This window comes from Podarcis gaigeae (genome assembly GCF_964106915.1).
Source record: "Podarcis gaigeae genome assembly, chromosome: 13".
Classification (NCBI taxonomy): Eukaryota; Metazoa; Chordata; class Lepidosauria; order Squamata; family Lacertidae; genus Podarcis; species Podarcis gaigeae.
The window spans coordinates 16,143,181-16,166,591 of NC_139689.1; the positions used below are offsets into that span (position 1 = coordinate 16,143,181).

At 47.8% G+C, this 23,411-nt stretch overlaps 1 protein-coding gene across 4 annotated transcripts in view; it reads left to right on the plus strand.

Annotated features, from left to right (window-relative positions):
* Positions 1-23,411, plus strand: part of HSD3B7 (hydroxy-delta-5-steroid dehydrogenase, 3 beta- and steroid delta-isomerase 7) — a 57,282-nt gene that overhangs the window by 29,740 nt on the left and 4,131 nt on the right. For 3 of the 4 annotated variants that reach the window (XM_083707493.1, XM_083707496.1, XM_083707495.1), the window contains 5 exons: positions 4,690-4,854; positions 13,927-14,070; positions 18,635-18,743; positions 20,847-20,946; positions 22,268-22,430. In XM_083707493.1, the coding sequence (XP_083563619.1) occupies positions 4,695-4,854; positions 13,927-14,070; positions 18,635-18,743; positions 20,847-20,946; positions 22,268-22,430 (676 nt within the window). In that variant the 5' untranslated portion in view covers positions 4,690-4,694. Of the gene's footprint in view, positions 1-4,600; positions 4,855-13,926; positions 14,071-18,634; positions 18,744-20,846; positions 20,947-22,267; positions 22,431-23,411 lie in introns of all 4 variants that reach the window. The other variant, XM_083707494.1, reaches the window with a different exon arrangement.

The window sequence follows — 23,411 nt, forward strand, 5'->3', positions numbered from 1 at the left end:
TGTATGCCCACCCCAACTCCCTGAGCAGTGGTAATTTGTAAGGAACAAGCTTATTTGGGTTTTGTGTTTCTTTGTAAGAAAAATATCAATGAAGACTTAATGTCATCTTGCAATACTCAGTACAGCCATATCTTGGTTCGCAAACGCCTTGCAAGTCAAATGTTTTGGCTCCCGAATGCCACTAACCCGGAAGTGAGTGTTCCAGTTTGTGGACGTTCTTTGGAACCCGAACGTCTGACGTGGCTTCCGATTGGCTGCAGAAGCTTCCTGGAGCCAATCGGAAGCCATGCCTTGGTTTCCGAACATTTTGGAAATCGAACTGACTTCTGGAACGGATTCCGTTCGACTTCCAAGCTACCACTGTATAGATGAATCTCTATACGTGTTTGTGTTTTGTGTATGCATGCACACAAACGACTATTTGCAGAGACGAGCAAGAGACACTCCTACTAGGGAGCGGATCCACTACCCCACATTAGATCCTCAAGGAGGAAGGTGCTCCTTTTCCAAGCCTGCCAAATGCTTTTACTGGAGGAAAGTGGGATGTTTCACCTTTCCCACCCTAACATTTCTGAGAAATCTGTGAATCGAAACTAGCCTTCCCGTAATTGGCCTCAACAAAGAAGCAGTGAAGGGTCATCGTGGGCCATTAAAAAAAACACACCCACCCTATCAATGTTCTTTTGTGAGATCTCAGACTCTGATCTGCCTTCTCTTTTTAAAGGAAAGCCACTGTGTGATAGAGCTGGTTCTTGGACAGCAAACCTGCAACAATGCTCTGCTTTTGTGCCGCTTTTCTGAATGAATTTGGCCTTGTTTCCTAGGGGGAAACTTGCAGCAGTCTTGATTTCTGCATCTTTGGCTTGTCGGACTGACTAAGCCTCTGTTCATTTTGAGGGATGCCTTCTGGAGAGGGCAGCGGGTGTGCCTAATCTCTCCCCCAACCTGCATATAAGAATGTGACTCATACTATATTCACTAGTATGTATGACAACAAGAGACGGTTTTAAACAATTAAAAGGGGCCTGGCATGCAGACCAAAGGCCCGTGTCCCAGGGCTTAAAAAAGGAGAGTGACTCTTTGACTTGTCTGGCGGTGTTTCTATATAAAGTCTTGAGTGTATAAAAGGCAGCAAATTGAAACGCTTTTAAAATATGCTGCTTTTAAAGGCAGTGCCAAGCGCAGGCCTCTAAACTTTGTGATTCTCCTTCCATGCTGCACACCCCTTTCCTCTCTCTGCCCCCCCCCCCATGCACACATTAAAATCTGGAATAAGTTGCAAATGGGGAATTGCTACATTTTCCATTGGGGTGGGGGGGGGTAAGGTAATGGCTTTTGTTTAGACCCCTGTTTCTCTTGACAGGCTGTATTACAATTGCAGCATCCCACGCATGAAACAGACTTTTGATTGTGCAAACGGGACTTATTCCCTTCTCCCCCTGTGCGCCCCAAAATCTCCTCTGGAAGGTTGAGGGAACCTCTGGAGCAGATTGTGGGGAGGTGTGGGGTGGCGGGGCAGGGGGAGACGAGGGAACAGGCTGTTAAGTCTGTGGGTGGGAGTCTGAACCTAGCCCATTATAAATCCAACTGATCTTTCTCTTTGAGAGAGTGGTTAGAAACGACAAGCAGGTTTTATTCTAAAGCATTTACTTATCTGCTGGAAGCAGACTTTGAACGGAGGCTAATGCAGCAATGTCATCTTATCACAGATTTCCTAGTAATTTGCTGTTTGGGGTTGTGAGAAGCTTAATCTGGCTACGCAAGTGTGGCGGCTTTGAGCTGATCTCTCTCTATCTTGTACCTCCCACAGCCAAAGCAAGTTCTGTCTCACTCCATGACATTGTCTGCTCTTATAACCACTCATTAGGAAACGTGACTAGGACCCAGGAATGCTGAATGCCAGGTTCTGTCCACCCCACCCACAAAAAATCATGATTGCATTTTTTTATTTTATTTGGTTTGGTTTTGGTTTTTTAGGCCTTTATGCAGCTATTAACTGAGACCCCATCTACACAGTACTTTTAAAACACCCGTTGCTCGGTCCCTGCTCCTGCCAACCTAGCAGTTTGAAAGCACATCAAAGAGCAAGTAGATAAATAGGTACCGCTCCGGTGGGAAGGTAAACGGCGTTACTGTGTGCTGCTCTGGTTCGCCAGAAGTGGCTTAGTCATACTGGCCACATGACTTGGAAGCTGTATGCTGGCCCCCTCAGCCAATAAAGCGAGATGAGCGCCACAACCCCAGAGTCGGTCACGACTGGACCTAATGGTCGGGGTCCCTTTACCTTTACTTATAGCAGTCATGGCTCTCTCCTCCCCAAGAATCCTGGGAACTTAATTCCCACCCCCTCCAAGCTACAATTCCCAGCACCCTTAAAAACTTCAGTTCCCAAGATTCTTTCAGGGGGAAGCCGTGACCGTTAAAGCGTTATAAGAAGGACTTTAAAATGTACTGTGCGGGTTGTGGCCTCGTGCTGGGAATTTAATATTGGAATATTAGTTTGCACATGCACTATACATTTAAAGCTGTATCATGCTACTTTAAACAGCTGTGGCCAAAGAGTTATGGAAGCTGGAGTTTGTTAAGGGAGCTGAGAGTGGCTAAGTTAGCAGATCCCTATTCCCCTCACACAACTAAATTCCAGAGTTCCCCCGGGGGAAGAGGGATTGCTTGTTAAAGTGCTCTGAGAAACTCGATTTAGAAGGCATCAAACCAGGTGTGACTGGCTGCTTCGGGGCTGTCTCTCAGGCATGTTGAAACAGAAACAGGACACCTTTCCAAATGGTCCATTTGACAGGTGCTGAGATTAATAGGGGACATCTGTAGAAACTCCAGAAGCCCTGCAGCTGATCACTGTCGTATGGAGGAAGGGGAAGACCCCCCCCCCAAAAAAATGGAGAGAGCTTGTGCTTATTTCTTCCCTTCCCCTCCAGCATTCCTCCTGTGAGAGATTCCTTAAACCGCTTCCCTTTGGCGTTTTGCAGAACCCTCCTCTTGCTTATCTGTGATAGATCACCGGGGCAACTGTTTTCCAGACCGATAATTGTGCATCTTGCAGTATAGGGGAAGCAACTGGCCTGCTTCACAGTTCAAGCTGAAGTTGAGACGTGCTAAAGCAGAACCGTAAAGGTGATTGCAAGAAGTGGGGATGCAGCTGCAAATACCCTGGATTAGGGACAGGGAACCTTTTTCCAACTGAGGGCTGCATTCTTCCTTCTAGACAGCCTTCCAAGGGCCACATCTGGTGGCTGGCAGGGCCGGAGGAAAGGAAACTTTACCCTTTTACCTAATTTCCTCACTCCCTCTTGCCCCCCCCCTCCTCCATCAAGAGAAGCAAGAGTCATTGTCAGAGTTCAGGGAGGCAGCCAGGTGAACACCCTCAAGGATGTTGCAAAGCAGGCCAGGGAGGGAGTGTGGCCTCTGGAGAGTCCTGAGGGCCAGAAAGTGAGGTGCTGAGGGCCGCATTGAGGTTCTCCACCCTGTCTTGGGGCCAGGGCCGTCTTAAGCATATCCGGCGCCGTGGTTCAAAGATCCCTCCAATGCCACGTCCCCTTTCCCAGAGTTGTCGACCTTTCCCCAAGCCTCTGTGGGGATCGCTCTCCTCCTGCGGAGGCTTGGGATGCAAGCTGCACGCCTGCCAGCCATATGGTTGGCGGGGCGCAGCTGGTGGGCATTTAGGGAAAGGGGGGGCCGCCGGCAAAGCTGCGCAGCTCCCCCACTTGCTGAGGCGCCCCTGAGAGGCCAGCGCCCTGGCGCAATGTGCCAGTAAGCCCAATAGGAAAGACTGTTCTGCTTGGGGCCTCTGAACAGTTTTTTTTGTCTGCCACTGTGGCCGGTGGTCTCGTGCCCCTCTGTTCTTCAGTCTCCTGCAGGTGCCTCAGTGCATTTGGAAAGGCGCGTCTATTCTGTTTAGCCACTTGGAGGCAGTCCCAAAAACTGCTCTGCAAACGTCTGCCTTCCTTCTAAGGATCCTGTGCCTACCAATGTCTCCTCTGTCGCTTTTATTTTTGTGTGCTGTCTCTTCTTTCCTTCTCTCCTGCAGTAAGCCTCACTCGACTGACCGTAAGCCTGAGGGCAGTGGGGCCTGTCTCTTTTTTTCCTTTCTGTGTGAAGCCAGGGATGTCAGAAGGCAGCGGCTTCCATCCCAACCTGTCTTTGTCACAACCTCACTTTTTCCATCCTGCCGAAGTTTGGTTTCTGGCAAATCCTGCATCCTTCATCTTGCTGCCTCTCTGTTTAATGTAACTTAGGTAATTATGTGAGTTACGAATCTGAAGCAATTAATGGTGCAGTTATTTCTACGCCGCTCATTTCAGTGTAAACAAAATGTCAAAACAATAATTGTGTCCCCGTCCCCCCCAAGTATTTAATTGGATATTGGCTGCGGACTTTAAAAAAAACAATGTGAGCAAATACTGATTGTGTCAGTCGGATTGATTTCCGCTCCAGACCTGGGACGAAAACGTGGGCAGCAGCAATTTCTTCTTCCCTTTCCATTTGCGATGAAATTCTTTGACGTCCCTGTGTGAACTATCTAGTCCTATTAAGCATTCTAGAAATAGTAGTATCTGAACCATTGCTGGGGAATCTTAGCTTGCAGCTTCTGTTCGCTTGTCCCTTCCAGAACTCTACAGTTCTTTTGTTCCTCTAGACTGAAAGCACATTTTATCCTTTACTCCCTACTCACAGGACAAATGGGGTCATCAAGCAAAAACCAGATCTACCTTGTGACAGGTGGCTGCGGTTTTCTGGGGAAAATTCTGGTCCAGATGCTTCTGAAGGAGGAGCCTGGCCTTGCAAAAGTGCGCGTCTTAGACTTGCACCTCGATGAAAGCATGCGACACCTGGATAGAGGTAAGATGCCCATTCCCCTGGGTCACTCTTTCCTGTTCCTGCAGAGGTGTGGGTGTGGATTCCACTTCCTTGAGGGTCTTGCACAGAATGGGCAAATACATTTTGAGAGAGTCTCCAAAAATCTCTCCAGAGAAGTGCCCAACTGGCCACGTTAAAGGCTATAGGGGAGGATGTCGGGGCGTACCCCCCAACATTTCTCCAATGAAAATAGGGGCATCCTATTCCATAACAGAAAGGAATGCGGGTGGTGCTGTGATCTAAACCACTGAGCCTCCTGGGCTTGCCGATCAGAAGGCCGGCGGTTCAAATCCCCGTGACGGGGTGAGCTTCCATTGCTCGGTACCAGCTCCTACCAACCTAGCAGTTCAAAAGCACATCAAGTGCAAGTAGATAAATAGGTACCACTCCGGCGGGAAGGTAAACGGTATTTCTGTGTGTTGCTCTGGCTTTGCCAGAAGTGGCTTAGTCATGCTGGCCACTTGACCCGGAAAACTGTCTGCGGAAGTGGACAAACGCCGGCTCTCTCAGCCTGTAAAGCGAGATGAGCGCCGCAACCCCAGAGTCATTCACGACTGGACTTAAATATCAGGAGTCCCTTTACCTATTCCATAACAACAGCAACAGCAACAGCAACAGCAACAGCAACAGCAACAACAACAACAACAACAACAACAACAACGTTATTTATACCATGCCCATCTGATTGGGTTGCCCCAGTCACTCTGGGTGGTTTCCAAATTATATAAAAACACTAAAAAACCTTCTCTATGCAGGACTGCCTTCAGATGACTTCTAAAGGTTGTATAGTTACTTATCTCCTTGGCTTGGGGTGGTGGTTGCCTAATGCCACACCTTCCAACATTTCTCCGATGAAAATAGGGACAGCCTAAGGAAAAACGGGATCAAATCAGAAACCAGGATGGGTTCTGTAAATCCCGGACTGTCCCTGGAAAACAGGGATGCTTGGAGGGTCTGCCAGTGAGGTCATCCATATCTTGGCATCCCTAAATGCTCACTGCTCCCAAATGATGGAGAACCCCCAGGTTCCACTGCCCCTGGTATGGCCTGCAATAATATCATTATGATATCAGCATAGCTGCCTCTTGTGTTTTGTTTGCTTACCCCACTTGCATTACTGCTGGTGGGAGGTAATAAGTTCACCACCACTGCCAGTATTTCTAGGAAAATTACATTCGCAGAATTAAAGTGGATTAAAGAGCCCTGGTGCAACAAGTCCACTTTTTTACAATTAAAAACATTTACCTTCTCGTGCTTAAGAAAGCGATGGGGAAAGTCGCTAAGAAGTGTGGGATAAATTATTGGTTAGTGGGAAGGCTTGTAACCACCGCACAAAGAAATTAGGATAAAATCTGGCTGTCATACTGTATAACCTCCCCACAAACAAATCAGAACGAATGCTCAGTAAAGACTGGACTTGGATACTTGAGATATATATGGTCCCGCCGTATACCTGTGGCTGCAACTTGTTTAGAACTGTTTTCAGTGTTGAATTTTAAAATTGCTGAAACTTGCCCTGGTACATTATGGTGAAGGTCGGTTAACAACAATGACAGCACCTGCTGTATAAGCTCTGTGCAATTAAATATAGATGAATGCTGGAATAAAGTCCTCTGAAGGTGCCCTAAAGGTGAGGTATGAAAGGGACCCATGACGTGTTAGACCTGGTGTGAACTGAAACTGGCACCATCCCATGCCCCTGCTGTGCTTGCTGGGGCTGATGGGATTTGTAGTTCATCAACATCTGGAGCACCAAATGTTCTCCACATCTGCTAGCGTGTGGCGGGGACTAAAAAGCTAACTTTCTAAAAAGCCCAACTGTGTTTCTGAAAATCGGTGGAGTTTTGAAACTGGCCACAGCTATCTTCTTTAGAAGTCCTTGGTTTCTAAGGCAGGTTTCCCAGTTGAGCCCCAGCTTAACATTGATTTCCCTGGTTATATAAACAGGAGGCTGAAATATTTTCCATCTTGGCAACCTTTGTCCACCTGAGAGAGTTTAACAGAAATCAGCCCATGTAGCGCTAAGTTTTATTCATTTTTCTCGGACGGTAACCCTCCCCCCCGCCCCGGTGTCTAAAAGGACTCATATGTTTCAAGGTCTGAAGGTGTGTGACCTTTAAAAACACATTTTCCCCTCCAAGTAAAAAATGAGTAGTCTCCGCAAGAATGTTGGAACTTAGCAGCTAGAAACCCTAGGAATGTGGATGGCAGCCAATAGCACAATAAGTCTGTCTCTTTTTTTTCAGTCCTTGGCATCTAATTCACATGTTGCAGAGCAGTCTTATGTTTGGTTGCTTGGCAATCAAATCCTAGTGTTCAATGAGCCTTACTCATGAGTAAGGATGGCCTGGTGAAACATGGGACCAATGCACCTTTAATTGTTGTTGTTGTTGTTTTACACAGCTGTTAAAGGTCTGCTTTTGCATCTCTACCCAAGCAAGTGTGTTCTAAAAGGTTGCAGCTCCATCTGTGAATGCTTTTACACCTTGGTGTTACAGTACTGGGTTAACTGCAGCTGAGTTTAGGAGGGTGCAGAACACAAACATAGATGGCGGGGGGGGGGGGCGGAGGAGAGAGAAGAAGAATTGCTCATCTTTACTCGATTTAAAAAAATTATGTCCCGCCTTTCAAATTTAAAAGTTTAAAAGTTAGCTTACAAAAAAGAAAAGAAAAGAATAAGCTTTGCTTAAAAACAAATAGCCTTTGTAAGATAGAGCTAAACATAAAGCAGCCTTAATTTAAACTATCCTGGGAATCTGAATGAAGGTATTGATTGATTGATGACAATTTGTATACATTGTTTAAATTCAAAACAAAAGCTCTTTACAACTTTAAAACAAAGCCTTTTACAACTTAGGCTAAATGCAACTAGATAAAATGCCAGAAATTTATACATTGCATAAAACACAATCAACAACTAAACAGAACATCTTTTTTTTTAGTATCAAACATTACATGCGAAAACACAAGGAAAATTCATTGAAAACCTAGCAGGACGACTAAACAAAATATCCTCCAAGCATCAATAAAGTGAAATACTATGCATGAAAACCAACTAAAAAGTATAAATTCCACCCTTTTAAAGGGTTGGTGTATTGCTCCCTAAAATAGGGACCCTTGACTCTCCTCATGGTGCTGGACTGCAGCTCCCATCTTCCCCGACCATTGGGCATGCTGGCTCAGCCTGCTGGGAGTTGGGAGTGCCCAACGACACAAAGAGGGCTAACTTTTCCCTGCTATAATAAGTTAAAGCAACCAGTTTGGAAATAAAGAAAGGTCCTGAGTCAGGAAGCTGCATCTTTTGTACCCCTCTGGAAATCCTTTTGTGGGTGCGAGCAATTGTCACGTAAGGAAGGGAAAGTTACTGAGAGCAAAATGGAGGCGATGCTCTGAGATGCTACAACTTGCGGGTAACAGCATCCAGCCCGTGAGTAGTTCTCTCCCTGAAACAACTGGCCAGGAAGCCAGCCAACATGTGGCGAGAAAATGTGCCTGTGCGGTTCTCGGGGAGGAAGCTTTGGAGGGCAGGATAGGGCCACCATAACACTCTGTTCCCTCACGTTGATTCAACTGGTACAGGCCCATTTTCCTCATGTGTGGTGCGCAGCTCGCTGTTGACCTTCAAAGCTGTTCCCTGCAAGATGCAGAGGGTGTGGTGGCGATGGTTTATTCCCAGGAAAGCCACCCTCCCAACCCCCAAACAATGAGGGGTTTTGTTGGCAGGGTTGAAGAAGACCACACCCACACATGGAAGTGTTTTTTCCGAGTATGGACCTCCATGCAAGAGCGTGCTCCCAGTCCCGTTGTTGGGCTGTGCAGCGAATGGTACAGAGCCAGCCTTGGCTGTGGAGGAGCAGATGATCCAAACGCTGTCCACTCCAGCTGGTTGCAATTCACTCTCTTTGCCTCGTGCCTGGCCCGTGTCCTTTGGCGGAGCTCGCGTGCGCTGCCAAAATCTCTTTGCAAATAGCACTCAGTAGCAAGCAGCAGGGCAAAAACAGGAATCTGAGAAACAAGAATTGAGAAGCGGGAGAGGGGGTGGGGTGGGGTGGAGGGAACGAAGGGCTTGCCTGGGGATTTCTCCCTGAGAGAAGCCCAGTAGCAACCTCGGCCTCATATCCTTCTGGGTCCAAGGTCTCTTCTGTGTTGGTTTCAGTCCAGCGTAAACAAGACCTGACCTTGAAAGCACATCTGATTTGATTTGAGGAAGCAACGAGACAATGAAGTTTCACCGGTTTCTAACGGCAAGGATGCAGTTTGAACCAAGGGAAGGAGGTGTTTTGGGGAGAAGAAAAGAGGCTAACTGCAGAGCCAAGGGCATGTTTTGCCAATAGTTAATGTATTTTTTGCTCTATAGGACGCACCTTGTTTTAGAGGGGGAGAACAAGAAAAAAATATCTCCCCCTCTCTGCTCAGTGCCCCTTCAGCGAAGCGGCAGGAAAAATGGAGCCCCTTCCATTTCTCCTCCCGCTTGGCTGAAGGGGCGCTGCGCAGCTCTCCCTCTCTGCTGAAGCCAGGAGAATCTTGCTCTCCTGGCTTCAACAAAAGGAACCTGAAGCCTCCGGAGTGCAGTGCGAGTTCCCGCTGCGCTCCAAAGGCTTCAGGCGGCTATCCCTGAAGCCTGGAGAGCGAGAGGGGTCGGTGTGCACCGACCCCTCTCGCTCTCCAGGCTTCAGCAAAAGCAATGCGTAGCCTCCGAAGCACAGAGGGAGCGCTCCCTCTGCACTTCGGAGGCTTCATGTTGCTATCGCTGAAGCCAAGGACCCTGCATTCGCTCCATAGGACGCACACACATTTCCCCTTAATTTTTGGAGGGGAAAAAGTGTGTCCTATAGAGCGAAAAATACGGTAATACAAGCAAAACGTCCCTCCTGGTGAGGTGTGGGCAGTGGGAGTCAATACCAAAAGTTGGTGAAGTTGCTTGGCTTTGCTTCTCTGCTATGGCAGGCTCATTGTGGCAGGGAGTCCCAACACCTCCCTGGTAGTGAGCCCCATCTGCCTTCTTCCAAGCAGGTTGCTGCTTATTACACCTGTAAAAAGTGGGCTTGCTAATATGAAGGGGATGGGGGTGGTGGAATCAGCTAAGGCCATTTGCAAGGCCTCTGCAGGGAGAAAATGTGAGTTTCCGTGGATGTCAACAAAGCTAGGGGTCGTTTATGGTATGTGAAAGTGATAGGCATAAAGAGGAGACTTCTGTGAACATGCGCAAGAGTTTATTTTCCTTTCTCACTAAGGCCCCATCTGCACTATTCATTTCAAAGCAGTGTCATCCCACTTTAAACAGTTGTGGCTTCCCCCAAACAATCTTGGGAACTGTAGTTTGTTAAGGGTGCTGATAGTTGTTTGGAGGCCCACAGTTACATTTCTTTTGAATTCCTTGACAAAAGGGGTTAATTGTTAAGCCGCTCTGGGAATTGTCACTCTCTGAGGGGAACTCTTCGGCACCCTTAACAAACTACAACTCTCAGCACTACAGTTCCCAGGGTTCTTTGTTGGGAATCCATGACTATTTACAGTGTCATGATGCTACCTTGAATATGTAGTGCAGCTGGGGCCTAAGAGATGCTTCACGTGCCACATTTTTCTCTTTATCGGAAAAGAAAAAAGCTAAGGTGTATTTGATATATGCAACTGGGAATCCTTGGGCCAAATCTGGCCTTCTGCCAATTTAGAGGGGAAAGGGCTAGAAAGAAAGTGGTACCTTGCAAGAATATTAATTCGCAAGCAGCTAATTTAAGTAATAGGGGCTGAGGCATTTCCCATTGCCAGGTACTACTCCTCGCTCCAGTCTTTGTGACCAGGACTGAGTGAGGAGGGAGTGAACCAGGCGACGTTTCGTCACATGAGGAGCCAATGCCCAACATCCTGGGGGCCAGGAAATACCCTGAGAAGCGGCTTTGATGCTGCTAATGCAAAGCAGGCTTCGGCCTGGTGGTTGCCAGGATGGGCGACAGCTTAGGAGCTCAGCTGGAGCCACTCGGAGTGCTTTCTCCTCCTAAAAATAAAAATAAAATAAGAATAAAAAGAGTCGGGTATAAATAAATAACTGGGAAGGGTGAGAATATGACTCTGGTCCCTTCCCGGATGCCTCCTGGTGACCTCTCCTTGGTAATGGCTCTTTCAAGTTCCAGAGAATTGAGTTTCCAGCACCACATTTAGAAGGGAAAATGATTTTGACAGCCAGCTAAGTGACAGGCGGCCAGAAAGCATCTGGGCAGGAAGAAGCGGAAAAGAGGGGAACTGCCTCCTGTCAAGGCCTCGCGTGACGTAAAGGGAGGCAGACAGGAGTGAACTGCAAGGCCCCAAAGTCCCTGGGTGAGTGGGCAAGCAGGTTGATGGGGACAGGAAGGGCGACGGGTGCCCTGGCCGTTCATTCCTGGCAGGTGTTTCGCAGCAGATGACATCATGGCAGGATTTCCTGAGAGGGTTTCCTGCCTATGAAATGCAGGAGAGAAAGAGAGGGAGGCACTTGGTGAACTTGGTGTAACCCATTAGATCCCGTTCCTTCCTGTTCTCCCTGCCTGCCACGTCTCTCAGACCTGTTGTGAGGCTTCAAAAATTATCACAGATAAAACCAGCTGCCCAGGAAAGAACACCAAAGTTCGCTTTCCATCCCGTGGTGGTTAGCCTGAGAAGCAAGTGGGTCTTGAAGGTGACAATAGCCATAATAGCTGTTGCATTTAAGATATAATTTCACCGCACATGGCATACACCGCAAGTGTCTTGGCAAAACCAGGACACCCCATTTTTTTCTTGCAAGAGAACGGTGGCTGCCCTCTAACTGGAAACAGCTTTTCCAGAAGGATGAGTTGGCTCATGTACAGCATCAGATTTCTTTGTGAAACTGTTCTCATCTGTCTTCTTATATTCATTTATTTTTTAAATTGTTCTACACCGCTAGGATATTTGCTAATGTTTGGTGGTCTGTCAATTTTCCAAATAGAATTCTTGTCTGGTATGTCCTCTAAGCTTTCTGTGACAAGCCCCGTCCACATGTCCCTTCAGTGTGACCAAGGCTGTCCTTGTGGCATTTTTAAAAACTGCTCCTCAAACTAAACAAAACAAAAGCGGTTGTGAGAGGGGCCGATGGCTCAAACAACACAGTTTCTTGTTCCAAGGAAAACTTGACAAAACAACATTAAGCCCAGGATGTTTTTGTAATCTTTTGTCACGTTTGCTTATATGATGACCTTGCTGTGCTGAAACAAAGGGAGAGGCAGAAGTGTTTCAAACAATACCTTATTATCTTAGTGCTAATCCAATTGTGGGGCCGATTGGCTAACACCTGTGATATCAAGAACACCTCCCCCTCCCCCTATATATATATTTTAAGACCTCCCTTCTTTTTATTTTAAATGTATAAGGCCGCACGTATTATGCAATGCTTTTTGTGTGTGAAAGCAAAAGTAAAGAATGCCTGAGGTGTGCAAGGAAGGTAGTTTGGTGGCTAACTTAACTTTTGGATCCTTAAGAAGGCATAATTCTGATGCAAATTGTAAAGCCAGCAAGAAGTTGATCTTATGCCATGCTTGACTTTGACTTCCTGTTGAAATGTTGAAGATTTTCTTCACTCAATAGGTGGGCACAGTAAGTAAAGAAGTGGAATATGTCCCATGTTATGGGGCAGCTATATGGGCCTTGCGGGTGTTGTTTCTAGAAAGTCTCTGTCCAAGTGCAGAGGAGACCTTTTGAGCTGAGGGTGGGTCTGCAATTTCTTGCATTTTCTCTTCTCCGTGTTATTCTCTCTAGGAAACGTGGGGCAGCAGAGAATGGTGCCAAGTGGTGACGGTGTGGTTTCTACCTCCCCCCCCCCCCCAGCTTTGCCTGGACAAAAGACAGTGCTGTTTCTAGGAAGGGGTGGGGAGAAATTAGATTCAGTTTGCATTTAAAGGCAAAACTGCTTAATTCACACTTTCTAAAACAATGGGCAAACCGAAGCACAGCCACCGCTTGAAATTCACACATCTCCGAATTTCGCAGTGCAGTTTTCCAGCCAAGTAATGTGTACAAATATGTAGATGTTAAGGTACACATATATTAATCAGAATGACATGCAAAATGCATTATGTTAGGGGAAGTTGCTTTACAAAGATGTGTATATTATTCCATACCAAAGGGGTATATTAGGAGGTTTTAGTTGTCTGTCTCGGGAGACAGTGGAGGAGTGCGTCTTGGGAACTGAGAATATAGCAATAAAAACAATGTTTCGTTTTCATGAGGACTTAAATAATAAACATGTCCACAAACCAATGTGGGAATGTGGAGAGCTAAGCACCAAGATGTGGAAAATGAGAAAGAGAAACAGAAATTAACTCATCCGCCCAACCCGCTTTCTGGGATGAGGCATTTAATTACATAAGCAGGTATTTGGCTTTGTTCTTTCTCAACAGCCTGCCACTTGCGGTGCTTATCACTCATAAGGAAGATTCTCCTAAGCTGTCTCACTCATTCAGTATGCAGGAATGCCTCGGTATTGCCACAGGGCGGAAGTGGGAAGGTTTGCCTTCAGCACACAACTGAATCCCCTCCTGAATTCAATGATGCAAATCAAAATAGAAATTTGCCCAGAGGCAAATTGCTGAAACACATCGCTATTTCTAAGCTCCGGTTTTGCATCCAATGATATGCTTTGCATGTGTAGAAGATCCCTGTAGCCTCCAGGCAGCCCCCGATGTTTCTATTTGGGGCGTGCATAAGGACAGCTGTGGCTCTCAATGATTTTCCAATTGTTCATATGGGCAAGGCTAGGAGCACAAAGTCCTGCAGGGTCCCTGATGCCACCTTGCTTCTCCTTCGTCTGTTGGGGGCAGGGAGGATGATGAGAAGGGGAGAGACATGGACCTGTTTGTGTTTAGTATGTTCTTTCTAATTAAGAAACCAAGGTAGACTTGATTACATGGGTTTTTTTGGTTGATGGATTTGTCCCCGGTTCCCTGCTACCGCCTTTTCTCTCTGACCCAGGTAGCAACTGAAAGTCCCAACTCATCCCTCTCTCTCTCTCTCTCTCTCTCTCTCTCTCTCTCTCTCTCTCTCTCCTCGTTCTCAAAATCGAAGTGACTCTGATCCAGGGCGACATCAGCAACCTGGAGGATGTGAAGGCAGCCGTGAAAGGAGCCCACCTGGTCATCCACACTGCCAGCCTGGTGGATGTTTGGGGCAGAGTCTCACCTGAAAAGATCACTGCGGTCAATGTTCAAGGTAGGAATTGAAAGACTACCCAGTCAGCCTCTTTCCCCCATGGTCCAGAGGAAGTCACTCTGCCCATTACAGGACCAAGGAGAGCACCACAACGGCCTGGTTCACACATAATGCTAAGCCATGGTTTGTTTCACAAACCATGAGTTAACCGCGAGTTTGTCAAACAAACCATGGCTTGTTTCTCCAACATTTGTTTTGTTCTTGTCTTGTGGAGTTTAGTGAGTGTCCAGGGTGACTTCAACAAACCATGGCTAAGGGAATGGTGCTGGGTTTCCATATAACGCCAGGCTGTAGTTATAGCAAAACAAGCCATGGTTTCAGATTGTGGTTTGTTGGCAGTAAGGAAACCATAGGTAAGCTTCTGGCAGGGTTTGCACATAATAATAAGCCATGCTGTAATAAACAGTCTCATAAACCACGGTTTAGTGTTATGAGGCAAGCAAGATGGGCAAAGCTACTTGGCTGGGGAGCAAATGCTACCAGGTTGCTCAAGCCAGTGAACCAGGTCACGTTCCAGAGGAAGGCCTTCATTTCCAAACCAAGAGGTTCTGGGGCCAAGCATACCACAATGTATTGTCATCCAACCTTGACCTGACATGGCAGGGCTCTTCTTACCCTCTTACGTTACCAAGGAAAGGTCTGGATTTTTAAGAATCGCTTGATGGGAAGTGCTAATATTTCAGCCTGTCTTTCTAGAAGATAAAAGCCAAATATTTTGAAGAGAGCAACGCCAGCTTTTGCCAAGCTAATAAATCTGTTTTTCAGGAGGCTGGCGGGGGTGGTTGAAGACTGTTCTGTGAAAAACGTAATAGGAATTGCTAAATAAAATTGCAATGGAAAGGAAAATATTACAACTGGGAAATTAGCCTTGCTGTATACAGAAGGAAAACAGAAGGATTTCTCTGAAACAGTGCTGTTAAGCCTTTCCAAGAACTAGCTGGCTAATTCCTCTAAAGTAGGCTTGGGAGACCCTGTGGCTCTCCAGCAGTTGCTGGACTCCAACTCCCATCAGCCTCAGCTAGCCTGGCCAGTGGACAGGGATGCTGGTAGTTGTAGTCCAGCAACACATGCCTGCTTGCAGGTTCCCCAGCCTTACCCTAAAGCAGGGTTTCCCAAATGTGGGTCTTCAGCTGTTTTTGGACTACAACTCCCATCATCCCTAGCTAGCAGGACCAGTGGTCAAGGAAGAGTGTTTCCAGGTTCAGGAAGCCACTATCTCATGTGGGTCTCCTGCCCCACATCCCAGAGGCTGAAGAACAGACTCTGGTTACTTAAGGGGAGAGGCAGTTTCCCTCTGTGTATGCTCAGATACCCTCTTACCATTATTGCAGCTTCATCTTTTTTCAGAGGCTGAGCCCTGGTGCCACAGGCCGGGGATCAATCCTAGTTGGGAAGCACGGCCTGAGAGGCCACAGCTCAGTAGTGCAGACTACATAGGTTGCATGTGGGAGGTCTCAGTCTGATTCATAGCATCTCTAGGAGGTGCTGGGAGAGACTTTTACTCTTACCTGAAATATTGGAGAGCCGCTGCCAGCCTGTGTAGGAGTGGGGAACCTCCAGCCCATTTCCCCCACTCAGGAGGTCATGGAGGGGGGGGTTTAAATCCTGTGTTGGCTATGCACACCCATTCCCAACAGAGAACATGGGCACATGGCCAAGGAAGCAGGATTATACTCCCTGCTTGTCAGGGGGGTTAAATCCTTCTGAGAGCAAGATTTAATCCTCACCCATCAGCTCCTCAGCAGGTGTTAAATCCTGGATTGAGGAAGGGGTTCACATGGAAATCCCTGCTAAAACCGAGGTTCCCCTCCACCAACACCCCAGCTTGGCCTGACTTGATATAAGGCAGAATCCAATGTCCTTCTCTCTCATCTCTGCGGCAACTGGGTGGTACATGAGCAAGTCAGCCCCTGAGCTGAGATGCTCCTTCCATTTCCCCCCCTTTGGCTCTACATCAGATGCTCCTGGCTGAGAGCGTCTGGAGAGGAAACAACAGGAATGGATTGCCACGTTTTTTAAGCACTATCACTCATCCTTTCCTTCTGGCAGCCTAAGAGGAAAAGCTTTGTCCTGTCCTGTCAGACCTTCCTATTCCACCAAACTCTAATAGCCGGTTCTGACTCCATGGCCCAAAAGTGGCTCCATTTGGGGTGGAGCGTTTGTTTGTTTGTTTGTGTCTTTGGGAAAGGGCTTTGAGGTTTTTGGGAAAAACCCTCTGTCGGTTACGGATGTAAAACCAACCAAGGCAGAGATGAGTCAGGAACAAGGATAATAATGTCCATGTGTGGGCATTCCTTTTAATTTATGAACGTCCGTCGCATTTGCCAGGGAGTAAAGAGGCCGGCAGGGAGGGCCTGTGAAGTTTGGGATGAAATTCCTGCCACTACATGAGATGCAAAGGCCAAGTCTCTATATATTTCAACATTTTCTCTCACAGGCTAAAACAGGTGCTTTTTATTGCACAACAGAAAGTGGGTTGATCCCCTTACACAACTGTCAGGAATTCTGGAAGAGGGTGGGTTGAGAACCAAGGTTGGGGCAGGGTTGGTCTTGTTTTTCCAGATGTTCCCCCGCCGCCTTCTTTTATCTGCACAATAACCCTCTGAGGTAAGTCGGACTGAGACAGGCTAGCTTCATTCCACACAGAAGGCCAAGCCAAACTGTGGCTTAGCGAGAATAAGCTAGTGTTAAGCTACAGTGCTACCTCAGTTTACGAACAGTCCTGTTTACAAACTACAGTGGTACCTCGGGTTACATACGCTTCAGGTTACAGACTCGGGTTAAGAACTTTGCTTCAGGATGAGAACAGAAATCGTGCTCCGGCGGTGTGGCAGCAGCGGGAGGCCCCATTAGCTAAAGTGGTGCTTCAGGTTAAGAACAGTTTCAGGTTAAGAACGGACCTCCAGAACGAATTAAGTACGTAACCAGAGGTACCACTGTATTCAGTTTACGAACTCCGCAAAACCGGAAGTAGTGTTCTGGTTTGCAAACTTTACCTCAGTCTACAAACACTCGCCTGGATTTAAGAATGGTTTCGGTTTAAGAACAGACCTCCGGAACGGATTAAGTTCGTAAACCGAGGTACCACTGTGCTTGAAAAGAAAACCGCAGCTGCTTTGCTCCTCCCCTGGTTCTGCGTCCTGTGTGCTACCCGGAGCCGAGCCATGGTTTGGCACCATGTTCTGTGGAAACACAGGGTTGTGGTTTGTCTTGCTACCATTAAACTACAAGCTTGTCACCAAGGTGTGCTCCTGGTTTACCAAGTCTCTGACTGGCTCGAGGTCGGCTAATGGGGTTTCATGGCTGGGTGTTCTAGCCTGACCTTGTTCTAGCCTGACCTTCTCACCGTGACGCCATGTTGGCTCTTAACAGAAGAGGGCCCAGAGTTCCACATCCCAGCATCCCTTCCCTTCCCAACACCAGCTCTCAAGGGACCTCATTGAGAAGCTCTGTGGTGGTGGCGGCAGGTCTCTGAAAACCCTGGGAAGTCATTGCGGGCAGTCCTGAACTAGATGCACCAACCGTCTGATTTGGTACGCTTCCTAGGACAGTGGTTGAGTTATAGGGACCCGGGACACACCCTTGTGTCTCTCTCTTCCCCCAGGACCCCCAACTCCCAACCTGCCCCAAGCCACTGAATCCTGGTTCCAAAAACCCTCTGATATTTCCACCCACAGTCCCCCTACTCTCTGATTGCCTTCCAGCAGGGGCGACCAAAATGCCCTCCCCTTGCTGTCTGCAGTCAGTCGCTGTCTCAGGGGATGCAGTTAGGACATTGGAAGAGCCTTGCCAGATCTCTCTAAAGAGCTGCAGAGTACCATCTCCCACAGTGGCCAGTCGGATGCTTCCAGGAAGCCCCACCCCACCCCCCACCTTGGGACAGGAAGGCAAGGGTTCTCTCCCCTTGCCGTTGCCCAGCATTTTGTACTCAGAAGTATACTGCTGCCACTGATAAACCCACTCTGTACATCTGTAGTTGACATCGTACAGGCATGGAATCGATAAAAGCTGAAAACCTTAGCTTGCTTTTTTATTTTTAAAAACAAGTTTCTAGTACAGTGGTACCTTGGTTTACGAACTTAATCCGCTCCGGAAGTCCGTTCTTAAACCAAGGCGTGCTTTCGGTTGTCAGGGTTTCCAGCATGGTCTAGAGCAGGGATCAGCAAACATTTTCTGCAAGGGGCCGGTCCACTGTCCCTCAGACCTTGTGGGGGGCCGGACTATATTTTGAAAAATAAAATAAAAAATGAACGAATTCCTATGCCCCACAAATAACCCAGAGATGCATTTTAAATAAAAGGACACATTCTACTCATGTAAAAACATGCTGATTCCCGGACCATCCATGGGCCGGATTGGGCCTTAGGTTGCCTACCCATGTTCTAGTGGTCAGGGATGGTGGGAACTGGAAGGGACCATGATCTCTGCCCCTCGGTTATGTGGGCACCATGGGGTTCTTGGGCTGGCCGAGAGGTGTGGCTTATGTGTCTTCTCTCTCTCTCTCTCTCTCTCTCTCTCTCTCTCTCTCCTTTCTCCCCTTCTGTTTTCTATCATTTTGGCACAGGAACTCAGAATGTCATTGAAGCATGTGTGACACAAGGAACTCAGTACCTGATTTACACCAGCAGCATGGAAGTGGTGGGGCCCAATGCGAGGGGCGACCCCTTCTTCAGGTACGTGCCTCACCTGGTGCTTCCGGCATCTCTGCCCCGGCTGCCTGTGCTCCAGCGTGTATTGCTGGGCTTCCTTCCCCTTCCACAGCACAGACCTGTCTCCTTCTCAGTCTGTGATTAAGGGCAGGCGAGTTCTTCCTCTAACTACATTTTGCCTTTAGAAAGCCCACCCATCTTTCAGAACTATAGGTGGTTCTCTCCCCCTGCCCCTTTTTAACCTTGCAACACCCCTGTGAGGTAGGCTAGGCTGAGCCAGTGGGAACTGCAGCCATCCTAACATTGGGAGGCACTTTCGAAAAAGCGATGTGCCTAAAGCGCTTGTGTTCTCTCTCACACACATACACACCCAGAGCCCTGATATCCACAGCAGGGAGTTCCCTCTGGCTTTGGTCCAGGCCAGCAGTGGTCCCCGCCCCCCCCCCCCGTGCAAGGGCTTCCCCCGTGCCTTCCCTAACAACATCACAACAACACATGTACACAGCAACGGTAACCCTGGAGATGGGCAATGGAGATATATTATATATAACAGCGCTCCCTCCATGGCAATATTCTGTTCCTGTTTCTAACACTGTGCATGCACCATGCATTTAAAGAGACTTCCCCTGCCGAAGGATCCTGGGAACTGTAGTCTGTTAATGGTGCAGGGGATTGTAGCTCTGTGAAGGGAAAACCACAGTTCCCAGGATTCTTTGAAAGAAGCTTGGATGGCTTTAAGAGAGGATCAGACTCAGTGGCTCTCAATGGCTATGTCCTGCCTCCACTGCTGGAGGAAGTTCGCCTCCGAATGCTAGTTTCAGGGAATCGCAAGAGGGGAAGAGCATGGTGTTCTGCTTGGGTGCTGCTTTCAGGCTTCCCATAGGCTGGCCAAGGTGGGAAGAGGATGCTGGAGTGACCCAGCAGGGCTGTCCTTCCATTCTTAAGCTTTGCGCAGTTCCTTGAATGTGCTTTAAACGTACGGTGTGTGGATGCAGCCTAAATTGCCACTTCCACTAAAGCAGGAGATTGGCAGTTTCTTGTCTGCAAACATTAAATCGCCTCCTTTGTCTGTAAACACAAAACGTCTCGGTGCTGAATATTTTGGCCCGGGGCAAGGAAAGAAAATGGAGAAACTCAGACGGCTGTCTGGTATGTGTGTGTGTGTGTGTGTAAGGAATGGAACATTAAGCACCCATAATCCATCCTTCTCGAAGAGTGCTGAAAACATACATGGATTCCAAGTTCCCAACCTTTAGAGGCCCGTTTGCAAATCTTAAAATGTATCTGTAGGCACCAGAGAATGCTGGCTTTACAGAGGAAAAACTGGCAATGCCTGAAACTGCCCCTGCCCCTACAAAACAAACAGAGAAAACACACCCACCCACCAAAACACAACACACACAGACAGAAAAGCAGGAGACGCCTGCAACTGAGCAATTCCTAAAAGCCAAACTCATTTTAAAAAACATTAACTAGGGAGGAATCACAGAATTGTAGAGTTGGAAGGGACCTAGAGGGTCATCTAGTCCAACCCCCTGCAGAGCAGAGGGACCAATTTGGGGGACCCCCAGATTACACAGTAGCACCTCCCTTGGATTCTCCCACCCCTGCCAGTCAAAAGGAAGCTTGTGATGTCCATGCGCTGCAATAAAAAGATGCTTCCCTGGAATGATATGATGGAATTCTGGGGTGGGTGGTCTTTGTAGGGGGTGGGATTTTGCTGTTGTTGAGGAAGTGAGGGAATAATCAAGTAATAAGTTTCAGCTTGCAATAGGAACTGGGAAATGCTGCAGCTTTAATGCACATTTATTAAAAGGTATAAATAAATGCACATTAAAGTTGCAGCGTTTCCCACTGTGCTTTTGCAATGCTGGGAGAAACAATACTCTTCCTTCTACCTGTCTCTTTTAAGATGCAGGCACCTTGCCCTGCACTTGACAGTGGCCTCTGTACCATCATAGCACAGTGCATTGGAGTTAATTGAACAAAACTGAAGTATATTGAGGTACATTATTTTGTAGCAGAGACGGAAAAGGATGGGTCTGGCAGGTGGGGCTTCTGGGCTCTCTTTATCTATATTGAAGTATTGGGTTCTGATTCCCTGTGGCATGTTCCTCTTCTTTGCAGGGGAAACGAAGACACCAAATATGAGGTTGTTCACACTGAGCCTTACCCGGTTAGCAAAGCCAAGGCTGAGCGGTTGGTCATCGAAGCCAATGGACGAGCGGTGAGTCAGGCTCCCCTTCAGCCCAGGTTTCGAATGGAACAAAGAACCTTAAAAGGACTAACAGATTTATTAGGACATAAATGCTCAAGAGCCAAAACCCACTTCCCCAGATCCGTGGCATGAACCCTTCGTCTCTGTCGGCCAACTAAGAACAATTTATGCATATACAGTGGTACCTCAGTTTACATGCTTAATCCGTTCCTGAAGTCCGTTCTTAAACCAAATCCATACTTAAACCGAGGCGTGCTTTCCCTAATGAGGCCTCCCACTGCCGGTGCCCTTCCACTGTTTGGCTTCCATTCGTAGACTGAGGTAAAGTTCACAAACTGGAACACTACTTCCGGTTTTGTGGAGTTCATAAACAGGACTGTTCGTAAACCGAGGTACCACTGTAATGATGTAGGCTGCTGTCAATGGAAGTTTATGTGCCCCAATAACTCGATTAGTCTCTTACAAGAGTCTTGTGGCCCCTAAAAAGTGCAGCAAGATGTTCTCTCTGCAGTGTATTTACGACACTCTTAAAACCCACCCTTTCTCTCCTTCCTCTAATGAGCTTGAGTGCACATAGTATTTCCTTATCTTTCTGATAACCCTGTGTGGTAGGTTATTTAGTCATTCTCGTTTTGATTTGTATATGACGGGGACCATTCCTGCTGCATTCACCCTGGTTCACTTGCAGGGTGTTTACTTCTTGTTAGTCATTTGCTTGGGACATGGGTGGTGCTGTAGGCTAAACCACAGAGCCTAGGGCTTGCTGGTCAGAAGGTCAGCGGTTCGAATCCCTGTAACGGGGTGAGCTCCCGTTGCTCGGTCCCTGCTCCTGCCAACCTAGCAGTTTGAAAGCACGTCAAAGTGCAAGTAGATAAATAGGTACCGCTCTGGCGGGAAGGTAAACGGCGTTTCCGTGCGCTGCTCTGGTTTGTCAGAAGTGGCTTAGTCATGCTGGCCACATGACCCGGAAGCTGTACGCCGGCTCCCTCGGCCAATAAAGCGAGATGAGCGCCGCAACCCCAGAGTCGGTCACGACTGGACCTAATGGTCAGGGGTCCCTTTACCTAGTCATTTGCTCACTCTGCACCTTCCAAACTGCTTAAAAAGTCAAGTTTCTTTTTTCCAGAGTGGGTTTGTTGCAGCTAGGGGAGACAGAGCCCTTTGATCCCCATACCTCAACTTGAATCTCTCCAGCAAAATGCTTGACCACCCGGAGGCTCCTCTACCCCACATGCGTCACAGTGGGTGCATGGGTGGGAAGGGAGCCAGGTCCTTGGTGGCAGCGGAAGATAACGGGTTTTCTCCTCCACCTCCTCTTCTGTGCCACCAGGTGGAAGGAGGGAAGCAGCTGGTCACTTGTGCTCTCCGGCCGACTGGCATCTATGGGGAGCACCACCCATTGATGAAACAGTTTTACGAGAAAGGGCTGAGCACCAAAAAGTGTCTTATCCGAACCGTCCCAGCCTCCACTGAGCACGGCAGGGTCTATGTTGGTAAGTCTCGCATGCATGCTGTGTGCCATTCTTGAACTGCAATGTCACCATGAACTTCAGATGCCTTTGCACGCACTCCCTCTGGTCCTTTATAGCCAAAGCCCCAGAGAAGCAAGATGGTGTTGCTGCTTTTTATCAAAACAAATCATCTTTCCCTCCTGGAATGCTTTGCTTCTTTACCCATGACTAAAGCAAAGCAAGAACACCAGAGCCTGTGTATTAACGTTTAGCAGTCGGACCTCTTGAATTCTTTTTCCAAGAGCAACAGATAAACCACAATGGGGATTTGTAAATTAATTTGTGTAAGCATTTGGAGAGCAACGTGGCTATTCCTGGGCCTGCTTTTTATTAGTTTGCTAACCTCTGCTAGAGGGCGATTGGCTCACAAGGAGAAAATGTGTTTAAAAAAGTGGTTTTCTTGAAAGAAGATCCCTTTGATCTCCTGTAACTTAAATTATGAATTTATTTTTATTTCCTCCTTACAAGGAAGGCTGAGCTAAGCCCTTGGCAAATGCACAAGCAAAGACAGGCGTGCTTACGGACTGGATGCTCAGTCAAACCAAAGCACTCTGAGTCAGTGTCCTGATGACATTCACCTCTCTTATTGTTGATTTGGATCCCTTCCAGTCGGGATTCAGGCCTCATCATGGGACTGAAACTGCCTTGGTCGCACTGGTTGATGATCTCCGGCGGGCTAGGGACAAAGGTGAGAGCTGTTTCCTAGTTCTGCTGGATCTCTCAGCGGCGTTTGATACCATCGACCATAACATCCTTCTGGACCGTCTGGAGGGGCTGGGAGCTGGGGGCACTGTCCTACAGTGGTTCCACTCCTTCCTCCTGGGCCGTGTTCAGAAAGTGGTGGTGGGGGATGAGTGTTCAGACCCCTGGGCTCTCACTTGTGGGGTGCCTCAGGGTTCTGTCCTCTCCCCCATGCTTTTCAACATTTACATGCAGCCGCTGGGAGAGATCATCAGGAGGTTT